Source organism: Ovis canadensis, chromosome 11 (genome assembly GCF_042477335.2).
Source record: "Ovis canadensis isolate MfBH-ARS-UI-01 breed Bighorn chromosome 11, ARS-UI_OviCan_v2, whole genome shotgun sequence".
Classification (NCBI taxonomy): Eukaryota; Metazoa; Chordata; class Mammalia; order Artiodactyla; family Bovidae; genus Ovis; species Ovis canadensis.
The window spans coordinates 52,090,304-52,118,071 of NC_091255.1; the positions used below are offsets into that span (position 1 = coordinate 52,090,304).

General features: G+C 49.8%; 1 protein-coding gene across 7 annotated transcripts; it reads right to left on the reverse strand.

Moving 5' to 3' along the window:
- On the reverse strand, window positions 1-27,753 carry MPP3 (MAGUK p55 scaffold protein 3). 7 transcript variants are annotated; one of them, XM_069543511.1, is made up of 20 exons: window positions 27,653-27,753; window positions 27,263-27,339; window positions 26,389-26,445; window positions 26,026-26,144; window positions 25,781-25,858; window positions 24,463-24,543; window positions 24,080-24,217; window positions 20,425-20,506; window positions 18,845-18,930; window positions 17,021-17,095; window positions 13,368-13,564; window positions 10,910-10,974; window positions 9,397-9,417; window positions 8,791-8,832; window positions 7,219-7,383; window positions 7,043-7,123; window positions 5,611-5,704; window positions 4,968-5,076; window positions 3,237-3,359; window positions 1-1,089 (listed from the first exon to the last, which is right to left on the reverse strand). In XM_069543511.1, exons 3-20 carry the CDS (start codon window positions 26,411-26,413, stop codon window positions 913-915), a joined length of 1,758 nt encoding a protein of 585 aa, XP_069399612.1. In that variant the 5' UTR covers window positions 26,414-26,445; window positions 27,263-27,339; window positions 27,653-27,753; the 3' UTR covers window positions 1-912. The 7 variants fall into 7 exon arrangements, with proteins under 7 accessions (XP_069399612.1, XP_069399611.1, XP_069399614.1 ...); XM_069543510.1 differs by having other exon boundaries at window positions 18,836-18,930; XM_069543513.1 differs by lacking the exon at window positions 27,653-27,753 and adding an exon at window positions 27,523-27,541 and having other exon boundaries at window positions 18,836-18,930.
- Between the last annotated feature and the right edge of the window lie 15 nt (window positions 27,754-27,768).

Sequence of the window (27,768 nt, forward strand, 5' to 3'; positions counted from 1 at the left end):
TACTTAGATTTTGACGGTTCGGACTGATTTATTGCGGTTTAGACATAGATTTGATGGGGTGGGGGGTGGAGGTGTGGGGATCATCTGGTTTTCCATGACCTAGCATGTCAGGGGCTCCTATAATCTGAAGGAAGGGACGGGTGAGAACCAGGGTAACTGTCAGCAACGAGAGAGACAAGTGACAGAATAGAATAAAGCAAGCAAGGGTGAATTTTTGGAGTCTGAGGATATATAGAAAAGGCACAAGCAGCCTTACATTCCACCAGAGTCCCTGCAAACACCACCGTACCATAGAATAGTACAATAACTCAGGGTGACAGGGAAGCACACCTCAGTCTGTCAAAGTTTGTGAATGCTCACTATTTAAGAGGGCAGAGAGCCACATTTTCCATTGCCAGGCAAACACAAACTTTCAAAACGTTTAAAAAGATCAACATTTTAGTGCCTGAAGACAGGCAAACTTCAACTGCATGTTACGTCCTCTTGGGTAAAACAACTCAACTTTGGACAAAGCCCAATAAATGAAGTGTCAGTCTGTTTATAAAGCTTAAATTACCTCTGCAAATTGGTACTGCATACATTCACCACCACCTCCCCCGCCAAAAGACAGTGGCTACTCAACTTTGGTACAGAGAATCAGGGTCAACTTGCCTGTGATACTTTAATGAATGACATGTGTTATATTGTGATATATACCCCCTTTTGACTCATGTTTTCTGCTCCAAAGGAGTGCAGTGAAAAGCAATGGACAAAAACCAATGACAAACAAGACTTCCCACAGAGACTCTTCTTGAGGATGGAGTTTATGGAAAATTCTGCCCCTCTCACTTGAGATTCCTTGATGGTAGCATGGGGTAGGCTGGGCCAGGTGGTCTTCCAGGTCCCCTCCAACCTGGATGTTCTAGGATACAGTTACCTGACCCAACTAATAGGTACCCAGTGAGTGTCCTTGCTCAGCCTCTCTAAGAGTGCTCTGAGCTGGCTGTACGCACTCTGGAGGTCCTCCTTTACCAGTACAGCATCCACCAGGTGCCCATAATGCTGGTCTATGAAGGAGGCAGAGGCGGCCATCTCTTGCTGCTCCTCATCCTGCAAGGAAAAGGGGTAATTACGGAACAAGTGGGTTGTTATCCCCCTGACAAGTAATGGACCTACAACCTTTGTCATGGGCAGTGTTGCAGTCTCTAATTTATAGGCGATAAGTGCATGAATATGGCCCTTGAATAACCAGCTGGGTACACAAGAACCAACTAGGTACACAAGGGCGTAGTGATGCTAGCCTATCCAACGTCCAAGAACAGTTCATGAATTGTAGCCATAATCACTGTTCAGTCATTCAGAAGATATCTACTGAGGACCTGTTAGCTGATATGAAGTGCTCTGGGTAGATGCTGAGTCTATCTGTGTGTATATATATGTCACTATCACACTTCTGTCTGAAGGTATTTCCAATATAGTACAATTATGGTACATGGCAATTTGGTTAAAATAATTACAGGAAAGAACCATAAATAGTATTCACTATACAAAAGCCGAGCAAGCATTTCTGGAATCAATGAGGGTAAAAAGGAAAAGAAGTAATTTGAATGCCCTCAGAGGATATCTTAATTCACCCTGTAGAACTCAGTTCTTCTTTTCATTTCCTCAAACCAAAGCCCACCACTTGCATAGTAGACAAAGGAGAGTTATTTAAGAAAGTCTGGGACAACCCTGACCCAATGCCCCATTTCCTTAGGATACCTGACTTCTATCAGATTGCTTTCCTGACACCTAACACTAAAGCATAGACAGCCAATGAGCCCTCCCTTCCCCCAACCTATGCAAGTATCTGAATCTTCATTCAGAAATAGCTCTAGTAAGTCAAATTCCAAGCAGGTAGTTCACTGACAATGAACTTGGGTTTTGGAAGACAGGAAAGTGGCAGGATCCACTCGTAAGTAAAACTGCAAAGTGAAATTATCACCGGCATTCACCCACCTCCCTTTCTATCCCTTTCCAATCCTCTGTTGCCTTCTCTCCTCTGCTTCTAGGGCTCAGTGTTTTTATTCTGTCATGGAAGGGGGTGAGCTGTCTCCCCCTAAAAGGACATTCCAGAATATTCCCTCCTCCTCTTCTGTCACCAGTCAAAACCAGATTCCTTCTTTAGTGACAGTGTCCGCGCTTTCAGAAAATATGTTCTAAAGGGCTAGGAAACAGTTTTTGCCTGCTACCGCAAAGATAGTAGAGACCTACAGGAAGGCTGAGACGATTTCTTCTCCTCACTTCTAACCCCCTAGGAGGGAAAAAAAAACAAACTATTGAGTTGGCCCAAAAGTTCGTTCAGATTTTTCCATAACATCTTACGGAAAAACCCAAACAAACTATTTTGCCAACCCAATAGATTAAATTGGGCCAAGCTTCCCAATTCTTTATGGTATCTTGCAGGGCTCCTCTCCTACTCAAAAGCACCCTGCAGCATCCCACTGCTGTCCTTGGATCTAACATCCTACTTTTCCCAACCCCTTACACACGCACATCCTATAGACCTGTCCACCACTTCTGGAGTTTCCTCTCCCCCGGGCACCCTCACGGTTCATCCTGGAAGCATGTATCTATTCGAGAAATTATAGAAGGGACTTTTCTTTTTTTTTTTTTTGGCCCCTAAATCCCTCTATCTTCCTAATAAATATCTGTCTCTTGGAAGAACTCAAGTAAATCTGTAATGGAGTAAAACGTGTGACATTTGTTTTGCAGCCGTCAATCCCTTGAACTCTTTTCCTGACCTGTAAAGGTGGAACTCAACCACCTGCAGCTTCAGCAAGAGAGCCTCAGCCCTGAGCAGCATGTAGGGAAGACTCCCCCTGCTGCCCCTTGGCTCCATCTTGGATTAGCTTTCTGGACCTGAAGTTGGTGTTTCAATTAAAAATTATTTGGGTTTAACTTAGGAGTTCAACAAATTATTGTGGTTTGTCACACTCAGATCAGGTGCCTGAAAGAGGTCAGTCCCTTATTTTCTGAGAAGGATGCTCATGTGAAGGGGTGGAGGGTGGGAAACCCTGGTTAAGCTGCCTCTGTGTGAATCAGGTGGTGCTTCCAGCTGCCCCAACTTAAGCCTTCCAATCATCACATGACATCTGAGTCCGGGCAACAGGCAAAAATGGAAAGATGGTCTCATGCAGAAGGTACGTCTGCCCACGTGCAGCTGTAACAGGCCCTTTTAGGCCTTGGGAGATGAAATGATCACCTTGAAAACTTACAAGTGGGGCTGCTGCGTCCTCACAAGCTGGAGACATGGGTGGCGTCTTCCTTTTTTCCTGAACTGCAGGTTTTACAAATATAACATAGGGTTTAAACTCTGAGGTCCTCAGTTGTTGCAGTGCCTGAAAAAGAAAGTTCAGGAATGTTATATACTTCGATAATATTTTATTGTGAAATATATTTCTCGAATGCTCAATAATGGTGTGCCTCATCACATCACCCCAATGGCAAAGGTCCTGATTATATGGTCATATGACAACTGACTTCAACCACGCAGACCACCTGCTCATTTTCCCACTCTTCACTATGACACTGGGCTCAGCTGGGCCCTGGAGGCTCACTCGCTGAGAACAGAGGTTCCAAAGCCTCAGTTCCGAGAGCTGCCATCTCTCTTATCTCTGCCCACCCTCTCCCAAGCTCTAATTAGCCTTCATACAACCTTCTTTGCCTGCCTACTCCTGAAGGAAAAACTAGCAGGATTCAATGGGTGTATCTATTTAGTCAGACGTCATCAATTTGGACTAATGCAAAATTTTTGCTATCACACAGTCCGCCTCCTTATGATATTCAAAGAAAAAAAAGTTTGTTAAGCAAATGAAGAGATTAAGAGATCCCTTGAAGTAAACGGTAAAGACTTTAAAAGGTTTTCCATATGCAAATTGTCCTGTTAATTAGCTCATTTTATTATGATGTGAGCTTCTATTCGGATACACTGGTATTAAACTGCTATGTATACAATTTGCATTCCCCCACCCAAATCATAAAATCACTTCTCAAAAAATTTTTGAAATTCAGACTATTTTAATTTCAACTACCAACTCCCAGGAAGTCCAAATTAGTGAGGATTTTCCTTTCTGGACATAAGGTGCTTTAGGGAATCTGTTTCAAGTCTAGCTCTGTAAAATAACAGTTTATGTGATAAAATCAGAACTCTGTTTCCACATAGGGGGAAAAAATGCCCAGACTGAGTTCAAAGCTTAGAAGTTTTTCTCAAAGACAAGGTGAAAAAGATGGTTAAGCCCCTGCGGGGTGTGCGGGACTGGAAATGTTTCTGAAACACTTCACAAGGTCAAGTCTGCCCATTTTCCCTTTCAAATTGCTCTCCTGACTGCCTCCCTCAGTGGTCCTCTAAGCCACTGACTTCACTTGTCCTAGATGGGAAGGGGGTGGCCCAGCTTTCATTGATGCATTTATATCTAACTGACTGTCCAGAAGAGCCTGGCAGGCTACAGTCCACGGGGTCACAAAGAGCCGGACATGACTTCACAACCAAACAACAACCCTGACTGTCACATCTAATGGACCAGTTGGTGCCATCACCTGCTGCATGACTTACTGCATGCAATCTATCCCAGGTCTGTGCCACCAAGAGGGTCCCTTCAATTAAGGGAGTTTCTGCACAGAGGTGCACATTTGGGGTACAAAAGCTTTCATTAGTCAAAGGGATACCCAAGGAGATGTTTGGGGTTTTGTTTGCTTTGGTTGCACCACGTGGCATGCAGGATCTTAACTCCCCAATCAGGGATCACACCTGTACCCCCTGCAGTGGAAGCACGGAGTCTTAACCACTGGATCCAAGGGAAGTTCCAAGGAGACCCAAAGAGATATTAATATTCACTGCTCTGGAGTAAAAAGCCCTTGCAATGAGGTTGAATGTTCTATAAAATGTATAGCCCCCGAGTTTACAAATTCCATTAATGGGAAATCCCTAACTGGCCCCAGGAACTCACATCTGGCTCCACGTCCACCAAACAAACTTTGTTTTTGGCCATCACAACCCGAATGGCTTCCAGGCTGGTTCCGTAGAGGTTTTCCTTATATTCACCATGCTCCAGGAACCTAGAACACCAACCACCAGAGGGGAAAAAAAAAGGCTTTCAGCTCCCGAGCTTGCTTGAGTTCGCACCGAAGGTAAATGTGTCGTGAAAGTCGCCCAGTCGTGTTTGACTCTTTGCGAGCCTATGGACTATACAGTGCATGGAATTCTCCAGGCCAGAATACTGGAGTGGGTAGCCTTTCCCTTCTCCAGGGGATCTTCCCAACCCAGGGACTGAACCCAGGTCTCCCGCATTGCAGGCAGATTCTTTACCAGCTGAGCCACAAGGGAATCCCAAGAATACTGGAGTGGGTAGCCTATCCCTTCTCCAGTGGATCTTCCTGACCCAGGAATCAAACCAGGGTCTCCTGCACTGCAGGTGGATTCTTTACCAACTGAGCTATCAATGGCCCACCACGGCTACCACCCCCGCCCACCCCTGCCCCACTTTCTCTGCCTTTTCCGGGAAGCCTTCCCAGGAGGTCAAGTGGAACATTGGCCAGATGAAGAGACACACAGCTGCACGGAGGCCCCACTGGCCCATCAAGATGACATACTTGTTGTGATGCAAGTCGGCCTCAAATGTTTGCCTAGAGACAAAGTGATACTCTACTCCTTCCTTCTCATGGCTCTTCCGGGGCCTGGTGGTATCTGTGGAAGACAGAAGGACCACTGGGCAGAGATGTCATGTCACAGCAAGGCTGTGCTCTCGTTCCTTTCAGAGGTTCATCACTGATTTGTGTACAAACACCCACTTCCCTTCACCAAGGGTCCCTGTGTGCAGGTATGCCATTGATTTGCACAGCTCTGTGATGTAGGCAAAAGGAGGCCCCAGTTTTGCAGGTGAGGAAACTGAGAGGTGCAGAGGTTAAGCCCCGTTCTGAGGTCCCAAGGCTGGCAGGGAGCAAAGCCAGGCTGAACACAGTGTCTCAGGCCAAGTGTATGCCCCTAACCACTCAGCAAAACTGCCTCACTGATGCTGCAGGTTTTAAAAGAATTGCTAAAGGAATTTCTAGTCCTCTAAGTTTTAATTTCCCGTTTGTTCCTCTTTTTTAAAATATTTTAATTTATTTATTTGGCTGCACCAGGTCTTAGTTGTGGCACGCAGGATCTTCTATCTTCACTTCAGCGTGCAAATTCTCAGTCACAGCATATGGGATCTAGTTCCCTGACCAGGGATCGAACCCAGCCCCATGCATAGCCACTGGAGCATCAGGGAAGTCCCTCCTAATTGTTTTTCTTTTTGAGAGCCAAAGAGCCAGAAACTCAGATGACCCTGCTGTATGCTTTTAATTCTTTATTCAATTATTTCTCATTTTGAGAGGAAAGGAGACGTGAAGACAGACAGTCCCCTTATGGACTGGATGTTTCTGCACAGGTGGTTCTTACACAGTTTTAAAGCACATAGTGTTTTCCCTCTGATTTCCACGATAGAATCAAGGTGCACCCCTCTGGGGAAAATCAGATTCCCCATAGAACAAGGAACCCACTCAAAGCAGTACACAGCTTTTTCCAGAGCATTCTGAAAGAAAAGAAGGGGTCTCAAAGGGCAGCCACCCAGGCGATGCTCAGCACTTTAATGTGTGACCTCTTTGCCCAACCTCTGGCAAAGCTGCTAGGGTCACTTGTGACCATCTGCTTGTGTTAATACTTTTATTCACTCACTGATTACATTCTAAACACCTTAGATGAGTATATGAGACCCTCTTGATCAACCCAGCCCCCCATTCAGCTTCATACCCCACCAATCACCCACACTAAGCTCCTCACTCCCTCACACTGCTACTCTGGGTCACATCTTCAAACCTTTGCATTGGTTCTCTTGATATAGAGAACTTGTCCTTCTCTGCCTGGAAAACTCCTATTTACTCTTCAAAACCCAGCATAGAAGTCACTGCTGCTGGAGTCAAGGCCGCAAGAAATTTTCGTGTGCACACACATGTGCATGCATGCACATACACACAAACACACACACTCGGACCCTCTTACGTGGAATGGCAACACCGAAGTGCTGAGGGTTCTCTGCCACCACCTTCTGCTTCAGCTCGTGTAGTCGGGCTCCCAGAGACCCTGAGAAACAAGAGGAAGGCTGCCAGGTTCCAGCTGGGCTCCCTCCCTTCCCCGTCAGGGAGGAAACCAGCCCATTCTCTGGAGATGTCACCTACCAATCAGAACCACCAGGCGGGGCCGCTCGCCAGGCTGGTGCTGGTACCTGGTCACCTCCTCGTAAGTCGGCAGCTCCGGAGACTCGGCTACTGCAGACGTCTTTCCCTCCTGTGGGCTTCCCAGTCTCTCTCTGCGGCCCAGCCGGAAGCTCCTCCGAAGACCAGCTTGGAGAGAAGGGCAGGGGGACACCGTGGTATTTGTCCATACATCTCCCTATAGACTTTCTCTACCTGGTCAGACCTGGAGGTGCGACTGAGACCCACTGGCCTCTCCCAACCACCTCCTGCTGCAGGATGCACAGTAATATGATGAAAGGGGGACCACTTGGCACCCAAAATTAGGGTTCAAGGCTACTATCTTACTTGGCATGTGACTGACCTCAGGCAAGTCATCACCCCTCTGAGCCTCAGTTCCCCCATCCATGAAAGGAGACACAAATCTACAAAAGCAACGGGTGCTCCTAGATTGGATCCTGGGTCAGGGGAAATGCTCTAAAGGACATTACTGGGACAATGGTGAAAATGTTGATACGAACAGCATAAATTTAAAAATATATATATATAAAAGAAATTCCCAGAATTGATAATAGCCCTAGATTATAAGACAATGTCCTTGTCCTAGAGAACACATGCTGAGCTATTTAGGGGTGAAGGGATATGATGGCCGCAACTAGCTCTCACATGACTCAGGGTGGAGGATTAAATGTGTACATGTGGGACTTCCTTGGTGGTGCAGTGGTTAAGAATCTGCCTGCCAAGGCAGGGGACATGGGTTCAGTCCCTGGTCCGGGAAGATCCTATATGCCTCGGGACAGCTAAGCCCATGCACCACAACTACTGAAGCCCATGCACCTAGAGTCTATGCTCCACAACAGGATAAGCCACCGCAGTGAAAAGCCCTCACACCACAACGAGAGAGTAGCCTCTGCTTGCCGCAACTAGAGAAAGCCTATATGTAGCAATGAAGACCCAGGGCAGCCAAAAATACTCTTAAAAAAAAAAAAAGACTTAATAGTCTTAAAAATGTGTTTATGCAGAAAAAGAGAATGATAGAGATAATACGGAAAAGTGTTAACGTCTGGTGAACCAAGGTGTAGAGTATATGGGAGTTCTTTGTACAATTCTCACAGCTTTTCAGTAAGCTTGAAAATTACTCCTGAATGAAAGGCCTTTGAAAAGATTTACCAAAATAAAAGAAGCAAAGGTACTTCGGAGACTGGTAAAAGGCGCCACTGCCATATAGGGGCGGAAGAAACACTGAATAAGCTACAATTGGGGTTATGGTAATAATAAAATTGGTACTAAGGTAGGGGTCCTTGTCCGGGGCGCTGCTCCCAGTGGCTGGATGAAAGCTGGGGGCAGGCTGGGGACCCTGGGGCCAGGGCAGGCTCAGCTTGGCCTCTGGCTAACAGAGACTGAAAGGAAATGTAGGTCCCACAGACTCAGCTGCTCTTGAGGGGTTCCTGGGTCTCAGTCACCTCTCCCTGACCCAAGAGCCCACGATGGGCTAGGTTATGCGTGGATGGGGGAGGGGTGTTAATGCAGGGGCAGAGGAGAGCCCCCATTACTTACCCACGTAGTGTCCTTTGAAATACCCCTCACAGTCACAGGTCTCTGGGAACCAAACAGAGAGAGGGAGGCTGGTGAGCCAGGCTGGACACACGTCCCAGCCCAGAGGTACCTGGCCACAGGTAGCCAGGCAGCACCCTCTGGGATGGAGTCTCAGGGGCTTGGGACAAACGCCATGTTCCAGTCAGCCCTAGGTAAACAAATTTCTCTGTTTCACTCAGTGCTCCATGCTTAGGCCACAAACAGCCCTTCCAGACCTGGTAGGGTTCAGGGTCAGCAGGCCCCATTTCAGCCCCTCTGAGTTAGGGCCTGTGAGGATAAGGAGGGGAGATACACTCGCCCTGCCCTGCCCTCCTGTCTCCTGCCCGCTGCCCAGGCAGGTCACGTGACCAGCCCAGCCAGAATCAGGGGAGGGCTGGGCCCGTGTCCCCACCAGCTCTGCACGCCTGAAGGAGCAGATTGGTCCGGCTGCCAGAGCCGGGAGTGAGGTGCCAGGAGGGGTGCCTGAGGGGCACCGCCCCCCAGGAGGAGTGGGTGAAGGGGCTTGCTCAGACAGTCTACAGAAAAGGGACCTTGTCCATGCACACAGGGGACAAATACCAGGCCTACCTTTGTCACAGGGCTCATCATCTGCGGTTTGCACAAAAGACAGATGGAGCAGCGTTAGCAGAGGGGAACCGGGAGGCCCCGCCACCAAGAGGCAGCAACAGCCTCGGGTCCTCAGGAGCCCTCCATCTGTCCCCTGTTTCTCTCCTCCAACAAATCTGTGATCTGAGCTGCGGTGCATTATTAAACCAAGACTTGCTCTAATTAGTTTTCCGGTGTGTGTCTCATTAGCGGCCCAAAGAAAGCCCGCTCATTACTGGCTTAAGTAAGCGGCCTCAGGGCCAATGTACTCAGCAGCCCCTCCGACTTGAGAGCAAATCTGGAAACGCAGCCACACAGCCCAGGGAGCAGCTCGCTGAAGGGTGTCTGTGGCGGACCAGGACCTCTCCCGCTTTTCTGGGGTTTGAGACTCGCCTGGGCAGACACAGATGCAGATGATGGCAGAGCACAGAGCAGGGCAGCCGGCCAGCTGCGCTCCAGTCACCCGGTGTGCTTCTAACCCCCCAACTTGGTTCCGAGCCCCACTCTCGATCCCCCACTAGAGAGGCCATCCCCTGACGTTTCTTCACCACCAGGGGCTCTAACCTGGGGGCTCTGGAACCCTGTTCCCAACCCCACTTCCTTGACCTCATAAGCCTCTGTTTAACTATCTTGGAAAAAAGGATGACCTTGACTCCACTACGAACCAGAGCTGTTGTGATGATTACAAGGCAAGAAGGTAAGTGAAAGTGTTATGTAAAAGGTAAGGGCTGCACAGAGTAAAATTCCCAGGTAAAATTCAAGACACTAAGTTAAATGTGAATTTCAGATAAACAGCGAAGGGACTCAGCCATACATATACATGTAGCCATTCTCCCCCAAACTCTCCCCCACCGCATCCAGGCTGCCACACAACCTTAAGCAGAGTTCCATGTGCTATATAATAGGTCCTTGTTGGTTAACCATTTTAAATGTAGCAGTGTTTACATGAGAATGTCCCAAATATTGCATGGGATATACTTATATTAAAAACCGATTCATTGTTTATCTGAAATTTGAATTTAACTGGGAGTCCTTTTCTTTTATTTATCAAACCTGGCTGCTAACACAGAGGGTGAGATCACTCACAGCCATCTCCAACCCCTTCCAGCGTCGGTGGTTCTTACGTTGTCAGGGTCAGGGGGCCCCTTGGGGATCTAAGGAAAGCTGTGGAGCCTCTCACAGACACAACACAACACACACCTACAGTCTGCACACAACTCTGGAAGCGGCATCACCATGCCCTGCAGTGCTATCTATGGGCCCTCAATATAGTAGCTCCTCTCCAGGGAATAGCTCCCCACCACCTACCCCCATTTCTCCTCCTCACCCCTCTCCCCAGCCCCTCCTCCCTCAGGAGGTCTGAGAGCTCAGACAGGAGTACCCACTCCAGCCCAGGGCTTGCTTCTTCCCCACATGATGTCCCAGGTCCTAGGGTCCTAACCCCAGCTCCTCCTTGAACTGCTTCCCTGAAGTGCCATCCTTCCAGACTACTCACAGGGGGGCTTCTTGAGGCTCTGGGGACTCGGCAGGGTGCCTGTGGCTCTCCGGTAGTTCAGTCGCCTATGGGGACAAAAGGGGATGGGCAGGCCAATGAGCTGGGTGAGAGAACCAGTCAGAGGAAACCTTCTGGAAAACTCAGGGAAACCAAGGCCTGGATCCCACAGTGGGGTACAGCCTGGCACTCCAAGGGCCTCCCGGCTTCGTACTGAGTTCCATTGCAGAGGGACATTTGCACAGGTGCTCACAGGTCTGTGAGGAAAAAACTAAGCTTCTTACTCTGAGAGATGCTTGCCCAGCCTCAGGTGGTCATTCACACACACAGGGGGCAGAGCCCAGGGTCCATGATCAGTGGTTGGTTGTTACTTTCCCAAAGCTGATTTTCAAGGAAAGGAAGCCCCTTCTCCACAGTCACCCGGCCTCCCCAACTCTGAGGAAGCCAGAAAACAGCAGGACAACTCTTAGGAGAAGTCAAGGGTGAAAGTGACTCTAATTTAATGCCCTAACCACCCTCTCCCCAGCCCAATGGAGAGCTCAGCCTGGCACTTTATTCAATCCGGCCTTCAGTGAAGAAGCAGCTTCCAAGGCCTCATCTCTGAGCTGACACCCAGGGCTCCTGGAGGTGTCTAGATTTCCACAATTAAATGCAGCTAGAGTGCCTTCCCCCACAACCTGTGAAGCCAAAGACGCAGATGGGTCTGAGGCTGCCCCGAGGAAACAGAGCAGCAGTCTTCAAACTCCAGCCCCTCAGAATCACCTGGAATATCTGTTAGAATGTAGAGCTCAGACTCTGGCCCTGGGGTCTCTGATTTAGCAGGTCTGGGGCAGGGCCCAGGCAGGGACTGGCTTTTCTAACAAATTCCTAGGGGATGCTAATACACCTGGGGACCACACCAGCAGAGCCACTGAAATGGATGAACCCTGAGGTTTGTACATACAGCGCCATGCCACACCCTCAAAATGGAAGAGGGCTACAAATCTCAGGAGAAGCATTGCAGGTGTAAATGCCACACCCTCTGACCCAGGGTTTACGCTTTTGGAAATCCAGCCTAAGGAATCAATTTGAAATACGAGGACCAGACTATGTGCAAGATAATTATTACAGCCTTGTAGCAGTGAAACATTGAAGAGAGCTTCAACGTACAGCCACAGGGAAGAAGAGAAGTCACTTGAGGTATGACCTTTCTTCCATGAAGCCTTCCATGCTGGCCCAGACTAGGGCCAGTCCTCCTGCTAAGACCTGGTATCCTCCTCACACCCATCACATTTTATATGAACTGTTCGTCTGAACCACGTGTGACTTTTCAGCTAAACTGTCAGCTCCTACAGGGCAGAAACCATAGTTGCTGCCTGTGAATAAACAGTACATCTCCTGATGAAATATTATATTACCATTAATTAATATTATATTGCGATTAATTGGGCTTCCCTGGTGGCTCAGATGGTAAAGAATCCACCTGCAATGTGGGAGACCTGGGTTTGATCCCTGGGTTGGGAAGATCCCCTGGACAAGGGAACGGCTACCCACTCCAGTATTCTGGCCTGGAGAATTCCATGGACAGAGGAACCTGGCCGGCTATATAGTCCATGCGGTTGCAAACAGTTGGATACCCTGAGCAACTTTCACACTCTTCACTATTAATTAATAGTATAGAATAAATACTATTATTCTATAGTAATGCTGGAAATGCTCACATCAAAATGTTAAGTCACCAAAAAAAAGAAAAGGCAAGACCTCAAATTCTATATGCATCACTCACATAACAGGCACAGGAAGGAAATAAATTATGCTGTTTAGATAAGTCGCTCAGTCATGTCTGACTCTTCGTGACCCCAAGGACTGCAGCCCACCAGGCTCCTCTGTCCATGGGATTTTCCAGGCAAGAGTACTGGAGAATCCCATGGACAGAGGAGCCTGGTGGGCTGCAGTCCTTGGGGTCGCGAAGAGTCAGACATGACTGAGCGCCTTCACTTTCACTTTTCACTTTCATGCATTGGAGAAGGAAATGGCAACCCACTCCAGTGTTCTTGCCTGGAGAATCCCAGGGACGGGGGAGCCTGGTGGGCTGCCGTCTCTGGGGTCGCACAGAGTCGGACACGACTGAAGCGACTTAGCAGTAGCAGCAGCAGATAGTGGCGAGACTGGGTAATTTTCTTTTCCTTACCCTCCTCTCCTGTATTTTTATATTTTATTTTTCAACTTGCCCTAGTAGGCATTATAAAATATACATTAATTTAATAGTACAGATTTATATACACTGACTAAAATCTCAAACAGACATCACTACCGATGATGAGAGAAGAGGCAACAAGCACACTGGTACTTTGCTTACAGAAGGACACCCTGTGGGCACCCCCACCCCGGGGTTTACTAGCAGAGATCTGGGGCTCTGCCATGTACTTACACCTCCGGCCACTCTAGAACCACACCCCCTTACAACACGCCCCAGACCCACCTTTCCTGGAACTGCTTGGAAGGGATGAGGCCAGCTCGAAGGTTGGTGTCCCCCACTCGCTTGGCCTGCCACCACGTGGGGTCATCCTGACTCACCACCTCCAGGACCTGCCTGCGCTGGAAGGGCAGGCCTGCCTCCTGGCAGGGAATGGCCCGGTCTTCCCTTGGGTTGTAGTGGAAGAGGGCCCGCATGAACACCTGCAAGGGAGGAGCTAGGTGAGACAGCCTGAAAGCACTGACATGTCTATGCCACACGGAAGGCCGAAGGAGGCTGTTCACAATTAGGAAGAACAAGCAGTATCAAGAATAGAAGGCTAATCAGAAACCCACCACACCTATTTTCTTACTGTTGTTCAATCATTTTTAATATCCCACTCGGGAAATCCATCAAGAATCAAAAAAATGGGGACTTCTCTGGTGGTAAAGTAGTTAAGAACCCACTCTCTGAAATGCAAGGGGCCTGGGTTCGATCCCTGGTCGGGGAACTAGATCCTCCACGCTGCAACTAAGAGTTCACCTGCCACAACTAAGTTCCTGAATGAGGCTGCAGAGAGGAAGGAGGATCCAGATGGCTGCAGTTGGGACCCGGTGCAGTCAAATAAATAAATAAATGCTTTAAAAACCATCAACTTGTTAAGCTATTTTAAAAAGAAAGAATCAGAAAACGATTTACGGATTTCCCTTTCCAACCTAAACATCTCCTTATTAACCTGACCTGCTGTCCTTACAATAGCCTCTCAGCCTACACAAAGCAACCATTAGTCTTGGGAGCAAAAAACCAAAGGCAAGCACAATTTCTAACTCAAATGTTATTTCTGATATGCTAACTGCCCCTAATGATGTCAGCAGCCATCTGTTAACTAAGTAGTCTAGATGTTTTGATAAGAACACAAATATCAATGAAACTACTCTTACCGATTCTTCATCATCACTTTTCAGTGGGTAATTGACAGTCATGTCTTTGACAGTTCAGTTCTACCTCATGAGTCACATACTTGGCCAACCCCCAGCTCTCTTCTGTACCCAGAAGCCATCCCTCTAGAGAACAGGATGGGGACAGCACTGGGTCCCATTTCTTCATTCTCTTCTATAATTCAGTGGCATGGATTTATTTATTGCTACTTCCAAATCATTATGGCCCAATTGCTTTAACAGAAAAATAGGGGGGAAAAAAAGGCCAGAGGTTTTCCTTAGACAAATCCAAATCCCTTAGGTGCCAGGCAAAAGAGATTCAGTTAGACAACAGTACGAATTTTCTGGCCACATATTAATATTATGAGGACAGGGACCCTCATTTAGCCATACATGTCACCAGGCTCCCAGGCACTCAAAAGAAGGCCAGCCCTGACCAAGGACCTAGCTAAAAGAAAAATATTCAGAAAGGATGGACTAAGAGATAAGCTACCCATTTTGTCCTCCAGGAAAACCAAATCCTCTCCCTGTATCAAGTTAGAACCTGCAGAAGCTGCATATGGAGACCATACCAGCTTGTCCCAGGAAGAACAACCTTCCATCAGGTATTATGTGTGCCCTGGGATTCAACTGAAGGCGCAAATAAGAAATCGTCATATGAAGATGATTTCTTCATTTGCGTAAAAAAACTGTGCCATTCATCAAATTATTTATTGACACCTACTCTATGCCAAGTGTTTTCATGCCCTGTCTTTCCTGCTCCTGGTCCTGGGAGATGGGGGCAGAAAATTAGTTTTCTTGAAAAATCAGCATGCTTCCTTCCATCTTCCATGAGAAGTATGTAATTCATTATGTTCTCCTTTTCGCCTTGGCTGCCAGAAAGTTCAGATCCAAGTTTACTGGGAAGTCGGAGTAATGCCTCTTCCATCCTCTCTACCACCATTTCCGCTCAGGGCTTAATAATCTCTCATCTGGGCTTTTACAACTCCTACCAGTTAGTCAATAGTATGAATTTTCTGGCCATATATTAATATTATGAGGATAGGGACCTCATAACTAACTAACTCCTAACTTTCAGACTCTTACCAGGCACCCTGGACCCCATCTCCACCCTCCTCCACTCACTGCCCTAGGGAGCTTTGTAAAACAGAAATGTGATTTCCATCGCTTCCCTCTCAGAACCAAACAAGCAAAGAACACCAAAAATCTAAATACCTTTAGGAGCTTCTCACTGCCTCTGAGGCTGTTACTTGGCCTGTGGGGTGCCTTCCCATATTCCCCAGGGGCCTTACCTTTGCAGTGCACCCCACCCTGACTGCCTAACGACTTCCTCCAGCCACTAGGATCTGCTCCCCCCTAATTCAGCAGGGAGGAACTGCTGGGAATCAACCCCTGGGGTACAGCCTGGTGAGAGTTGGTGTCTAGATTCTCCCCTCCCCAGCTCTCCCAGCTGTTAGGAGGAATGGAGGAGGCATGGCCTACAGGGGACCCCGAATTCTGAAGCAGGATTAAGCTCTGGTTGTCTGCGGTGGTAACTTGCTGAGAAGACACCCTTTGTTGCACTGGCTGCCTTCCCTTCCCCAGCCCTGTTCTGGTGTTTCCTGGGGTCACTGCCAAATAAACAATTTGCACTCGAATCCTTGCATCGGGGTGGGCTTCTGAAATCTAAGCAGGGATTATGCCAAAACTCTGAACAAAGCATTCAAGGCCATTCAGACAGAGCCTTAACCCATCTCACCAGCACACCACCCCCTCCTCCTGGAGGCCCACACAGTGCACTTTTTCATGGACCTCATACTCCTCTCTGCCATGTCTGTGAGCCCCCACTTATGCAGACCCTTCTGCCCGCCCTTCTCTTCTCCCTCTTCTAGGCTCACTGCCAGCCCTCCTATTATGTGCCACCTTCCAAAGTGCCTAGGGACTTCCCTGGTGGTCCAGTGGTTAAGAATCCACCTGCCAATGCAGGGACATGGGTTCGATCCCCGGTCTGGGAAGATTCCATATGCCTCGGAGCAACTAAGCCCATGTGCCACAACTACTGAGCCCTAGAGCCCCATGCATTGCAACAAGAGAAGCCATTGCAATGAGAAGCTCGTGAAACACAACTAGAGAGTAGCCCCTGCTCACTGCAATCAGAGAAGGCCCACATGCAGCAAAGAAGACCCAATGAAGGGGAAAAAAAAAGTGCCTAGAACTCTGCTGCAGTCCATGGGTCACAAAGAGTAAAACACAACTGAGCGACTGAACTGAGAACTCTGCACAGAATTTTCCTGAAGCACTTATCACGTTTCAAGGAGACACTGGGTCCCCGGCCTCCCCTACTGAATCAGGAAACCTCTAAGCTACTAATCATCCTGGTCTCCAGCATCTGGCAGGGCACTTGGCACAGAGCAGGTGCCCACCAAAGGTAGGCTCCACCAGGAATTGAACAAATGGCAGTTACTTAATTGGGCCTGAAGCCGGAACATTTGGTATCTTCTCCTCCTCTTCATGGCCTGGCTTTTCTACTTCAATTAGAAGAATCTTGTCTTTTATTAGCAAGCTACGTCAAATCCTGTTTAGAAGAGATGGGGTACAAACAAATGAATCACTTGGTGACTGAGTTACAGGTCTCTACCGAGCACTTGCTCCGAGGACCAGATGGATGATCTCTTCCCGAGTGACTGTTTCAAAGACAGGGCTGGAGTCCCGCCACCCCCACCGCCCTCCTTGCCCACTCCCTTGCCTTCAGCTCCCCCATACCTTGCTGTCCTTTAGGCGGTCTTCCTCCTGGGTGGCTGGGATGATTTTCAGGGTGATGGATCCCTGGGACTGCGCCTGAAAAGAGACAGCACATGACCATATCATCTCCCAGATCTAACCCTCGAGGACATCACATGTTACCTCCCTGATCTGGAAACTCACATGCAAAAGAAAGTTGGACGTGCAGCCTCCCCTATGACCTGCCCTTCTGTGGTGGCACCCAGATGAATTAACTCAAGCATTTTTATGGGACAAAGGGACAGAACACTTTTCTCTCCTTTTTTTTTTTTTTTGGCCACACCACACAGCTTGCAATATCTTAGTTCCCTGACCAGGGATTGAACCTGGGCCCTGGAGAATTGAAGGCATGGAGTCCTAACCACTGGAGCACCAGGAAAGTCCCCAGAAGATTCTAAATGAGAACTTAAGACTAATGCGTACAACAAATACAGCTCTCTCTCTCCCTCCTGACCTCTAGTGCCCTCAAGCACTTCCCTTCTTTTCTCTTGGGTTATTTTCACATCCTCGTTCAATTTCATTTTCCTCTTTCCTGCCTGATTTGGGGCTGGTTCCCAACCAGCACTTCCCTGTTGACCTGCATCTTCCCCAATCTCAGGTCTCCCTCCCTTGTACCAGAGACAGATCCTGCACCCCACGTGGGGGCCCATGGGGAAGCACATGTCGGCCCATTAGAGCACATCTCACCCAATAGTGATCCCGCCTCACTCTGGAACATGGGAGGCTGGTGCCCAGAACCAGGGGAAAAGGAGAGGGGGCAGAAAGATTGAAGGGTCTGCCTGCAACCAGGGTCCCCTGTAGTCAGGGCCTTAAAGAGTGGGCCTCTGAACTTTAGATCTCATCCCATTTTCAACCCCCCAAACCATTAAAAGTTAGCAAACAGTATCGTGCTGGAAGAGGATGCCTGAGGATTATAGAGGTCAGAACTATGACAGGGGCTTTTTATAATTTCAGTTTTGACTTCAGTTCCCAGAATGGACTAAGAAGGTTGTTTCCATCCCAGCACTGGCTACCCTAGAATCCCCTTGCAGTTGTGAAGTGCAATGCCCTCTTCCAGATGTTTACATCCTAATGATAACCATGCCTTGGTTGAGAAACCATCCCTACCCCTATTGAACAGGAAAGGAAATCAAAACTTGATGATTTGATGACTTGTCCATCAAGGTTACACAAGACACTCCTGGTGGCTCAGTTAGTAAAGAATCCACCTGCCAATGCAGGAGACCTGGGTTCAGTCCCTGGGTTGGGAAGATCCTCTGGAGAAGGAAATGACAACCCAATCTAGTATTCTTGCCTGGGAAATCCCATGGACAGAAGAGTCTGGCGGGCTACAGTCCATGGGGTCACAAAAGAATCAGATACAACTTAGCGACTTAACCACCACCACCACCAAGGTTGCACAGTTGTAACGTGATGGAGACAAGATTCTAACCCAGGACCAGCTGACCCCAAAGCCCTTGCTCTCCTGTGCTACAGCCTTTTACTCCATGTTCCTCAGCTCTTTAGAAGAGGGGACCCTTTCAAGAGGCTCTTCTAGAAGGGTCCTCAGGAAACAAGGCTGGGGGTAGGGAGAATGGCTGTGCTGAAGACAGAGTCTGAGAGAGGCAGGTGGTCTGGGCACTCCCCTCCTCCTGTCCCCAACACCCCCCACCCCCGCCCTGATGCAGGGCACACTGTAAGGTCACTAGGCCTGCAGTCTCCCCATGAAAACAGGGAGACTGGGCTAGATCAGCCCTGGCTCCAGGAAGCGCCCTGCTCTGGGTCTCTGAAGTACCACCGCACCCCCAGCTCACGCACAGCACGGACCAGAATCTGGCTAATCTCGTCGGGCCGCTTGTGCAGGACTGTGATCCCGTTCACTTCCCGGAGCTCGTCTCCAACGTGGACCAGGCCTAGGAGACACAAGGGCTGACCGTCAGCACAGCAAGGGGGCCAAGGTTCCCAGAGCGCGAAGTTTTAGGCACCTCTGGCACCTGCCTACAGAACCAAAGCAGGGGAGATTCAAGGCTTAAAGGTAGTGGATGGGACTGGGATGAACTTATCCCCAGGTGTGCTGGGTGGCTCACCTCGAATCACAGCCTCACAGCAGCCTGGTGAAACCCCCCAGTTTACAAACAGTCAGCTGAGATTCAGAAAAGCGATGCAGTTTGCCCAAGGCCACACTGCTAAGAAATAATGGAGCCAGTGCACAGACGCAGTTACTTGGCTATAGAAAGCCTATGTTCTTTCTGCTGTCAACTCTGCTTCTTTAAAAATATCATTAACTCTTCCCCTGCCTGGGTGTACAGACATAACTCCAAGGACATCCTTCTCCAATGTTACATGAAAACTGAAGGGCACCAGAGAAGATGGAGTCAAGAGTGTTAGACACACCTGTCTGTTGGCCTCTGCTTTAATGACAAGCAACTCTGCATATGGGGCCCTATTTGCCACTCAACATGGACACCAGTCCAGAAGCAGCAGCATCACCCAGGACGCAGGAAGGGCTGCAGAAGTCTTGGTACCACCCCAGACCTGCTGAGTCAGAATCTGCATTTTAACAAGACACTTGGGCCATTTCTGTGCTTGTTAATGGGATGCACTGGTCTTAGGGCTCCCACCACAATGGTCCCCAGACTTTTGGGGGCAACACTCCCCTACCCCAGGAGATCTGCTTCCCAACTTAGTTCTCCCACACACCAAAGATTCTTTTTCTTTTTTATTTTATATTGGAGTATAGTTGATTAACAATGTTGTCAGCTTCAGGTATACAGCAAAGTGATTCAGTTACATACATACATGTATCTATTCCTTTTCAAATTCTTTTCCCATGTAGGATATTACAGAGTACTGAGCAGAGTTTCCTGTGCTATATTCAGTAGGTCCTTGTTGGTTATCCATTGTAAATACAGCAGTGTTTACATGTCAATCCCAGACTTCCTATCCCCTCTCCCACCCATCCTCTCGGGTAACCATAAGTTTGTTCTCTAAATCTGTGAGCCTGTTTCACAACAGTGATTCTTAACTTGTTTTCTACTCAAACAAATCTGGGACATGAACACGCTCCCCATGGTAACTGAGGCTGGCTAAGGCAGCTGGGGTGTCAGGAAAGGGTGTCTTGCTCCCTAGTTAGGATTTACCTACCAAGTTGAACTACCACAATCCCCAGGCTAAGCCAATGCACAAACCCTCCTGATGACCCTCAAAGGACTCCATGCCTGACCTATTTTCAAACAAATAAACTTTCTACTGGGCTTAGGAAGGAGAAGAGAATTCCAGTCCCACTCCCAGAAAGTAAAGCACATCCCGAACAGGCGAGCCAGTGGGAGAAGGGAAGGAGACCAAAGGAGGAAGGCTGGGGGGACCATGGCTGTGGCCGTGGCCAGGCCAGCACTGATGCCACTCACCGCTCCGGTCTGCTGCGCCCCCTCGCATGATCCTGGCCACCACGACAGCCCCTGAGTGCTCATCTCGCCGGATGGTGGCCCCCTGCATCAGAGACAGAGCAGGCAGGCCCCTAAGAAGCAGCCTCGAATCTCAGACTCTGACTCTCTGGACCAGAGAGAGCCTTCCCCTCCCACCCCTGTTCCTCCCTCTGCCACCCCAGGGGGGAGAGCCCAGCAGGCACCTTGCCATGCTGAGGACAAAATAAAACCAACATCTCAAATTAGTATAGCACAGCACTTTAAACAAAGCACGATTGTAACGCTGTCACAGCCTCATGTGACAGGTAAGCGACAGGGGCACACAGAAGGTAAGCACCTTCAAGGTCACCCAGCTTTCTGGGATGCCAAATGCAGTGTTTTCTCTATCACATCACAGCTCTTGCCTCTTGCAAAGACATTTAATCATGAGGAGAATACGTGCCAGCAAATTCTCAACCTGCCTTGAGCCAATCACGGGGTTACCAGGCCTTCTGTTGTTGCCAAGGGGAACCAACTATGCCCCAGGCGGAGCTTTGGGACCAGGACTTGGCCCCCAAAACATGGCAGACATGATGTCTAGGATGAGAAGGGCACTAACGAGCTCTCGTGCACCAGGCAGGCTAGGCTGTGGCGGGGCAGGGCAGCAGGCACAAGTTGGATGGCTCTGGGTTTGAATCTGCTCTGTCATTTACTAAGAACAATGGCCTTCCTTTAGCAAGAAAGCCTCTCATCTTCATCTTCTCTGCGACTGCTACCTCTGCGGTGTGGGAAAGCATTTGACTCTTGGGGTTGTTGCAAGGTTAACGCAGGCCAGGCACTTAGTACACAGTAAGCGCTCAATATGGGCTTCCCTGGTAGCTCAGCTGGTAAAAAACCTGCCTGCAATGTGGGAGACCTTGGTCCAATTCCTGGATTGAGAAAATTCCCTGGAGAAGGGACAGGGTACCCACTCCAGTATTCATGGGCTTCCCTCATGGCTCAGACGGTAAAGAATCTGCCTGCAGGGTGGGAGACCTGGGTTCGATCCTGGGTCAAGAAGATCCCCTGAAGGAGGGCATGGCAACCCACTCCAGTATTCTTGCCTGGCGAATCACAATGGACAGAGGTGCTTGGCAGGCTACAGTCCATGGTGTTGCAAAGAGCCAGACACAACTGAGCGACAAAGCACAAGTGTTCAATACATGCTAACCACTAATTATTGGCTGTAAGTGCAAACACACTGGCACACTTAATCATTAACTTCATTTGAAATCCATAAAATGAATGTTGCTGGAAAGAGAGACCAGCAGCTAAGAACCCTGTGGCTTCTTGCCCCTCAGACCATCAAACTTGCCAGCATCTCTGTCCATCCTCTCCTCCTCTTCCCTAAGTCAGCAGAGGGGACCCTCCTGGCTAGGCTGGTCCCTCCATCTCCCTCCCTCCCTCTCCTGCATTCTCAATGCCCCTCCCCACTGACTCCTTCTCCTGGTCCTAAAAATATTATCAAGCCTGTCCCATCATTAAAAATGTGGCAGCCCCATCCAGTGGATGCCAGTCTCCATTCCTTTGGAGCAAGCTTCTCAAAGAGGCAGCACACACCTGCTCTGACTCACTCCCTGCACCAGCAAAAGGATCAGCGACCCACGAGTTGCCATGTCAATCGCCACGCTCAATCTCATCTCTCTGATCTTCTGATTTGCCCTTTCCCTGGAATGCTCTCTTAGCCTGGGCCCTGGTGACACCTCTCTCACAGTACTTCTCAGTGATCAACTGGTCTCCTTGGCTGAGTCTTCCTATATCTGTCTTTTAAATGTTGATTAAAGGGCCAGCACTTGGCCCGTGTCCTCTCCTTGTCTCTTTCTACACACGCTTCACCCAGGTGGTCTCAGCCTCTCAGGTGGGATTGTAACCCCTCTGGATGCTGGCAGCTACCAAGTCCGCATCTCTACACACCTAAGCCTTTATCTCCTGGACATCTCTGCTTGCAGGCACCCAGGCCTCTTGAATTCAATGGATCCTAAGTTTCTCTTTATCTCCCCTTTTGAATCATGGTCCCACTGCCCACCTGTCATCCCAGCTGGACACCTTTGTCTTATATCCAAGATGCCTCCCCAGACTCCTGCCCAAACTGGGGCAGTCACAAAGTGACATTAATTTTATTTCTGATGTATTTCTTGGATTCCTCTTCCCTCTTCCCACAAACCAAGGTCAAGCTCTGTCTCTGAACCATATGTATTTGGCCCCCATTCTCAAATAAGTCCTCTGCTTCCAGTCTCACCCTCCAGGTGACTTTCTACTTCATAGCCAAGATGATCTTTCAAACTGAAAATCTGACCATTTTATTTCTTACTTAAAACCCTTCAGTGGCTCCCCACTACCTTCTGAGTCCAGGGAAGCAACTGTGGGTGACAATCCAGTCTTTATGCTCTCCTAATGATCTGGCCTCACCTCTGTCACATTTGACCTCCAACTTGGCCAGTTCCCTGAATCTACCATGCCGTTTACCTTCCCATGGCTCTGCTCATGCAGTTCTACTGATAGAATGCCCTTCTTCTCCCTCTTCCCTCTGGAAAAATTCTGTTCTTTTTTTAAAAAAAATTTAGCATGGGTATCACCTCTTCCAGGACATCCCAGTTACTACCTTCTATAAACTCTCAGAGGGTGATGACTAAGTCTATTAATTTTTTTGGCTTTGCTATGGAGCACGTGGGTTCTTAGTTCCCCAACCAGGGATTGAACCCACAGCCCCTGCATTAGAAGGATGGAGTCTTAATCACTGGGCCACCGGGGAACCCCAAGGACTAAGTCTTAACCCTCTCTGAACTGCCCGCACTTAATGCGGTGCCTGGCACACAGGGGGGTTCACGATGTGTTTGCCAAGTAGCTGGATGACTGCCCCCATTTTGAAAGTAAAGAATCAAAAGCAGAGGAGAACCCTGGCCAGTCTGCAGAAGCGGTTCATCTGAGGTCACTTGGTAAAAGTTGACAGTGAAGAAGGCCAGCTGTGGTATTCTCTAGGGCACGCCCTCAATTCTCTGGACTGCTGCTACTTCCCTCCATCTAATAAACAAACCTGTCCCTTAGCTCCGTAAATCAATGCTGAACCGGGACCAAAATGAAACAATCTGTCAGCTGCAAAGAAGAATGGCTGCTACCCTGGGTTTCCTCAGAATTCAGAACAGAGGTTGGCCAACTTTTTCTGGAAAGGATCAGGTATAAATGTTTTACTATTTGCAGGCAACACGGGTTCCGTTGAGTCTGCTGTTGCCATGTAAAGGCGGGGCCCCCAGACAACACCTAAGTGAACTGGATGGCCAGGCACCAATAAAACTTTATTTAAAAACACTGACTGTGTTGAGTTTGGCTGTTGGATCATAGTTTGCCAACCTCTGGTTCAGAGCGTGATGATCAGGGCTGCCCTGAACAGCTGTGCAGGTTCTCGACTGCACAAAGGAGCTTGGCCACAGCAAAGGGAGGCTGAATCTACCCAGAGAAAGGAGTACTCTGCACACGGTGGTGTCACAGGGACTAGTGGCAGCCCTGACAAAGCTGCCATCACTTACTCCAAAGACTGCAGTGGGTGGTCCCTTCCTGGGTTTCTCAGTGGGTGGGTGGGAAACATGGGAGAGCATGGGGAAGAGAGGTGAGGACCACATACCAAGGGTTCCTTGTTTTTCACCAGGCGGACAATCTTCACTGATTCTTCATCAAAATCCTCGTCAATATTATCGGGCAGAGGGGGAAGAACAGGGTCAAAATTCTTCTGGGCGACTGTGTCGTGTACCATGAGCATGGCCTGTCATGAAGGCAAGACAACAGAAGGGCTAGCCTCCAAAGCACATGGGGGTCCAGGGGACCTGGCCAGGGGGCAGTGGTTTGGGGTCCCAGATCTCATGCCAGAGAGACGACCTCCCCAGACACTTAGGCTGAGGAACCCTAACTCAGAAATCTCCTTTCCTCAGTTTCACAGCCAAGCACTCCTCCTATCCCCATCCCGGGAGACACAGATGCATGGGTAGGCAGAGACTGTGGTGTGACTACCCTGAGGTGGGGGGTGGACAGCAGCTGGAGCAGCTCCCTCTCGTCGCTGTGCACGGAGGCAGCCTGCAGCTCCTCCATCACCTGCAGGGGAAGGAGAGAGAAGGCCACAGATGGCTGCAGGTGCTGCGAGCCTCCTGGGAGTCACCCAAGGGGAAACCTTGCTCCCTGGGCCCCCTAGCCACGACTACAGCACCAGGGGGCATTGGACCCTCAGTCACTCTAGGACTGTGGCTCCCAGGGAAGTCATTCCAGGGATCAGAGAGCATGAGAAGCCTCTACAGGCTCATCCTAATGGGAGCTAATTTATGAAGGCTTTCCTGGATGCTGTTTGCCTCATGTGGATTAATTCTCACAACAAACTAGATAGGGCAGGTACTATTATTTAGCCATTTCACTGGTGAGAAGTAAATGAGACAGATTAAATATTCTGCCCAAGGTCCCCAGGGTAGTGAGCAGCACCACCAAGACTTGAACCTGGGCTTATCTAGCTCTCTGTCTCTACCCTCACCATATGTTCCAGATGAGGAAACTGGGGCTCAGAGAGGTTGAGTGACTTGTTTAGGGTCACAGAGCTAATATTAGAGGCAGTGCTGAGCCTAGGAGCCTGGCAACCTAAGCTGCTCCTAATGGCATCTCACAGGCAAGAAAGGCAGGGAATCTGCCCCCATCCCTCGCTAGGGTGACATGATTTTACTCAGAAACTGGCTTTAGTAATCAACTAGGACAGCTTTTTCAATCGTGTGACACAAAGGACAGGTCCACAAGAAACAAGGAAAGATTCCTTTAAAAAACAAGAAGCCTAGGAATTCCTTGGTGGTTCAGTGGCTAGGACTCGGCATTTTCACTGCCTGGGGCCCAGCAATCAAGGCCCAGGGTTCAATCCCTGGCGGACCCCACAAATCACAAAGGAGCAGCCAAACCAACAACAAAAAACAAGAAGCTGCAAGTCCCTGGACCCAGGACTTCATATTGGGCCTCCACAAAGCACAGATATGCAGTGTGCATGTTTGACCTGTTCTTGTCGCCAGCCCTCAACTGTTTGGGAACTGCTCTCATCACAGCTGGGAAATCAGACTTTCTCGCGAACACACAGTAAGTGGGTGTCACCATGTCGCCACGGCCCCTGGCCCTGTCCAAGGCTCACCAGTTTCTCCCTGCCTATTAGGAGGCCCAGAGAAGAGGTGAAGGGGAGGAGACGTTATTCACCTTGGGGCTCCTGAGCCCTGATGGTCCCTTGCTAAGCAATGGCAAGCAGGCCAGATGAAAGAGCTAGGGGTGGGAGAGGGGCTGAGGCCAGAAGGAGAAACTGGGGGCTTACATCCTCGGCGAGGGCCACAGCGCTGTGCAGGACAGGGGTTGGACTTTGCCTCTCGTAATAGCGAAGCTTCTCGTGAATCTGCAAACACAGCTGAACTCAGGTTGGGGCCTCCCAAGACAATTGCCCAGATACACCCTGGATGTCACACAGCCCACCCACAGCTGTGAGGATGCCTGGGGCTGCAAACCAGGTCATTCAGAGGGCAGCATAAGGGAAAGACCTTCCTGGGGCAGAAAGGACTTCACCTTCATTAAATAACTGAGGCTTTTTTCACTAAAAACATCCCTCAGAAAGCCCATCTCTTCCTTGTGGTTAGAGTCAGGTCTCAGCTGAGAGGTCAGCAGTGCCAGGGTTTCATGCAAACCTGAGGACAGAGTGAGAAAAACACAGTAGAGCCAACGCAGTGGCTACTTCCTGCCCCATGGGACCCCGAGCAGACCCTCCAACAGTATGTCAGCCCTGCCGGGGGCACATTTTCTCCCCCCCCAGCTCTCATTCCCAGGGCTCCGCGCCAACACCGGTAGCAGCTGCTTTCTTTGCTGCCCTGGGTTGCTGGGCAGGTTCTTGTCTTCAGGACTGTGGCAGGCCCGGCCCCAGGAGACACTCACCGGAGTCCTCAGACAGCACCGGCATGTCTGTGCTGCTTAGATCTCTGTCTGTGGATTCTGGGAGAAAAAGAGGGGATGGGGTGGGATGTGAAACTCTGGCAAGCTTATTCATTCAACAAACAGTGATTACACGTGTACTGCGACTGTCCATGACCAATTCGGGGACAGAAGGGATGGGAACAAATTCTCCACTCAGTTTTTTCAGAGAGGAAAGAAAGAAAACCAAGCTTGCTGAGTGCTCCCAATGTGTCAAGCACTGTCCTGGTGATTTCATATGACATTTTTCTTAATCTCTTCAAAGCCCTGAGGAACGGACATTAATATTTCCATTTACCTGATGAAGAAACAGAGGCTGTGGGGAGGGCTGTTCAGTAAATTGTAGATCAGAATCTATACTCCATTGGCCCTTCCAGGCGATTATCAGGCGAGAAGTGGTCCCTACCTGACAGCGGGTGCTCTCCTCCACAGCTTCCCCCTCCTCTGTGGCCTTCTAAAGGGGCTTCTCTCAAGTCTCCTGACTGTCAACAAGTACCTGGTTGGGCCTACAAGCCCCTCCTTTCCCACCATTCCCAAGCCCCAACCAGAAGCGATCCTGCCCCCAAAATAGAGCGTAGAGAGGAGGTGGAGAGAGGAGATTCGTGTCTACTATGCCGGAGAGGGGAGCCCTATCTCGGCAGGCCCCCCAGCGTGTTTTGCAGCACGTGGATCTCAAAAAGTCCTCCTTCAGAAGGGGATAAGGAAGAGTAATGATTCTTTCATTCCGCAAACATGGAGCCAGCCCCACAGCGCCCGCCCGAGTCCCGCGGACACCAAGACGCAGAAGAATGGTCCCCGGCCCTCCAGCCACCGCCCCGCCCCCCTACGCCAGACTCACCCTCTGGCTCCTTCGAGCTGTGCCCCCAACTCCCCCAGGCAGCCAAGCACAGACTCCGGCTCGCTTTGGGAAGGAACCTGTGGGACCAACAAGGAGCGCGGCTGGGAGAAGGCGAGGCAGGACCTGGGGGACGCTGGGGGCTGTCTCGGAGGATGCGGGCCGGCAGGAAAGGAGCGGTGCGCATGGAGGAGGGGGTGGGCGCGGAGAGGAGGCCAGGGACGGAGGGGCGGGGACTGAGTCCCCCCCACCCCCGCTCTCACCAAGCTGAGGGGGGGGTTCCCTGGGTCCCGAGGCTGCCTATGCAGGAGAGGCGGGTCTTAGCCCATCCTCCCCTCCTGCCGGGCCCCTACGGCTCCGAGTCCGTGATCCATCGCCCGCGCCGGTTCCTACCTGGGCGAGCCTGGATCTCAGCTCCAGACCCGGAGCCGCGCGGGTGCCGGGAGCCTGGGCGGCCGCTGGCTCCGCCTTCCCGGCCCCTCCCTGCCTCGGCCGCGCGGGCGGGGGTG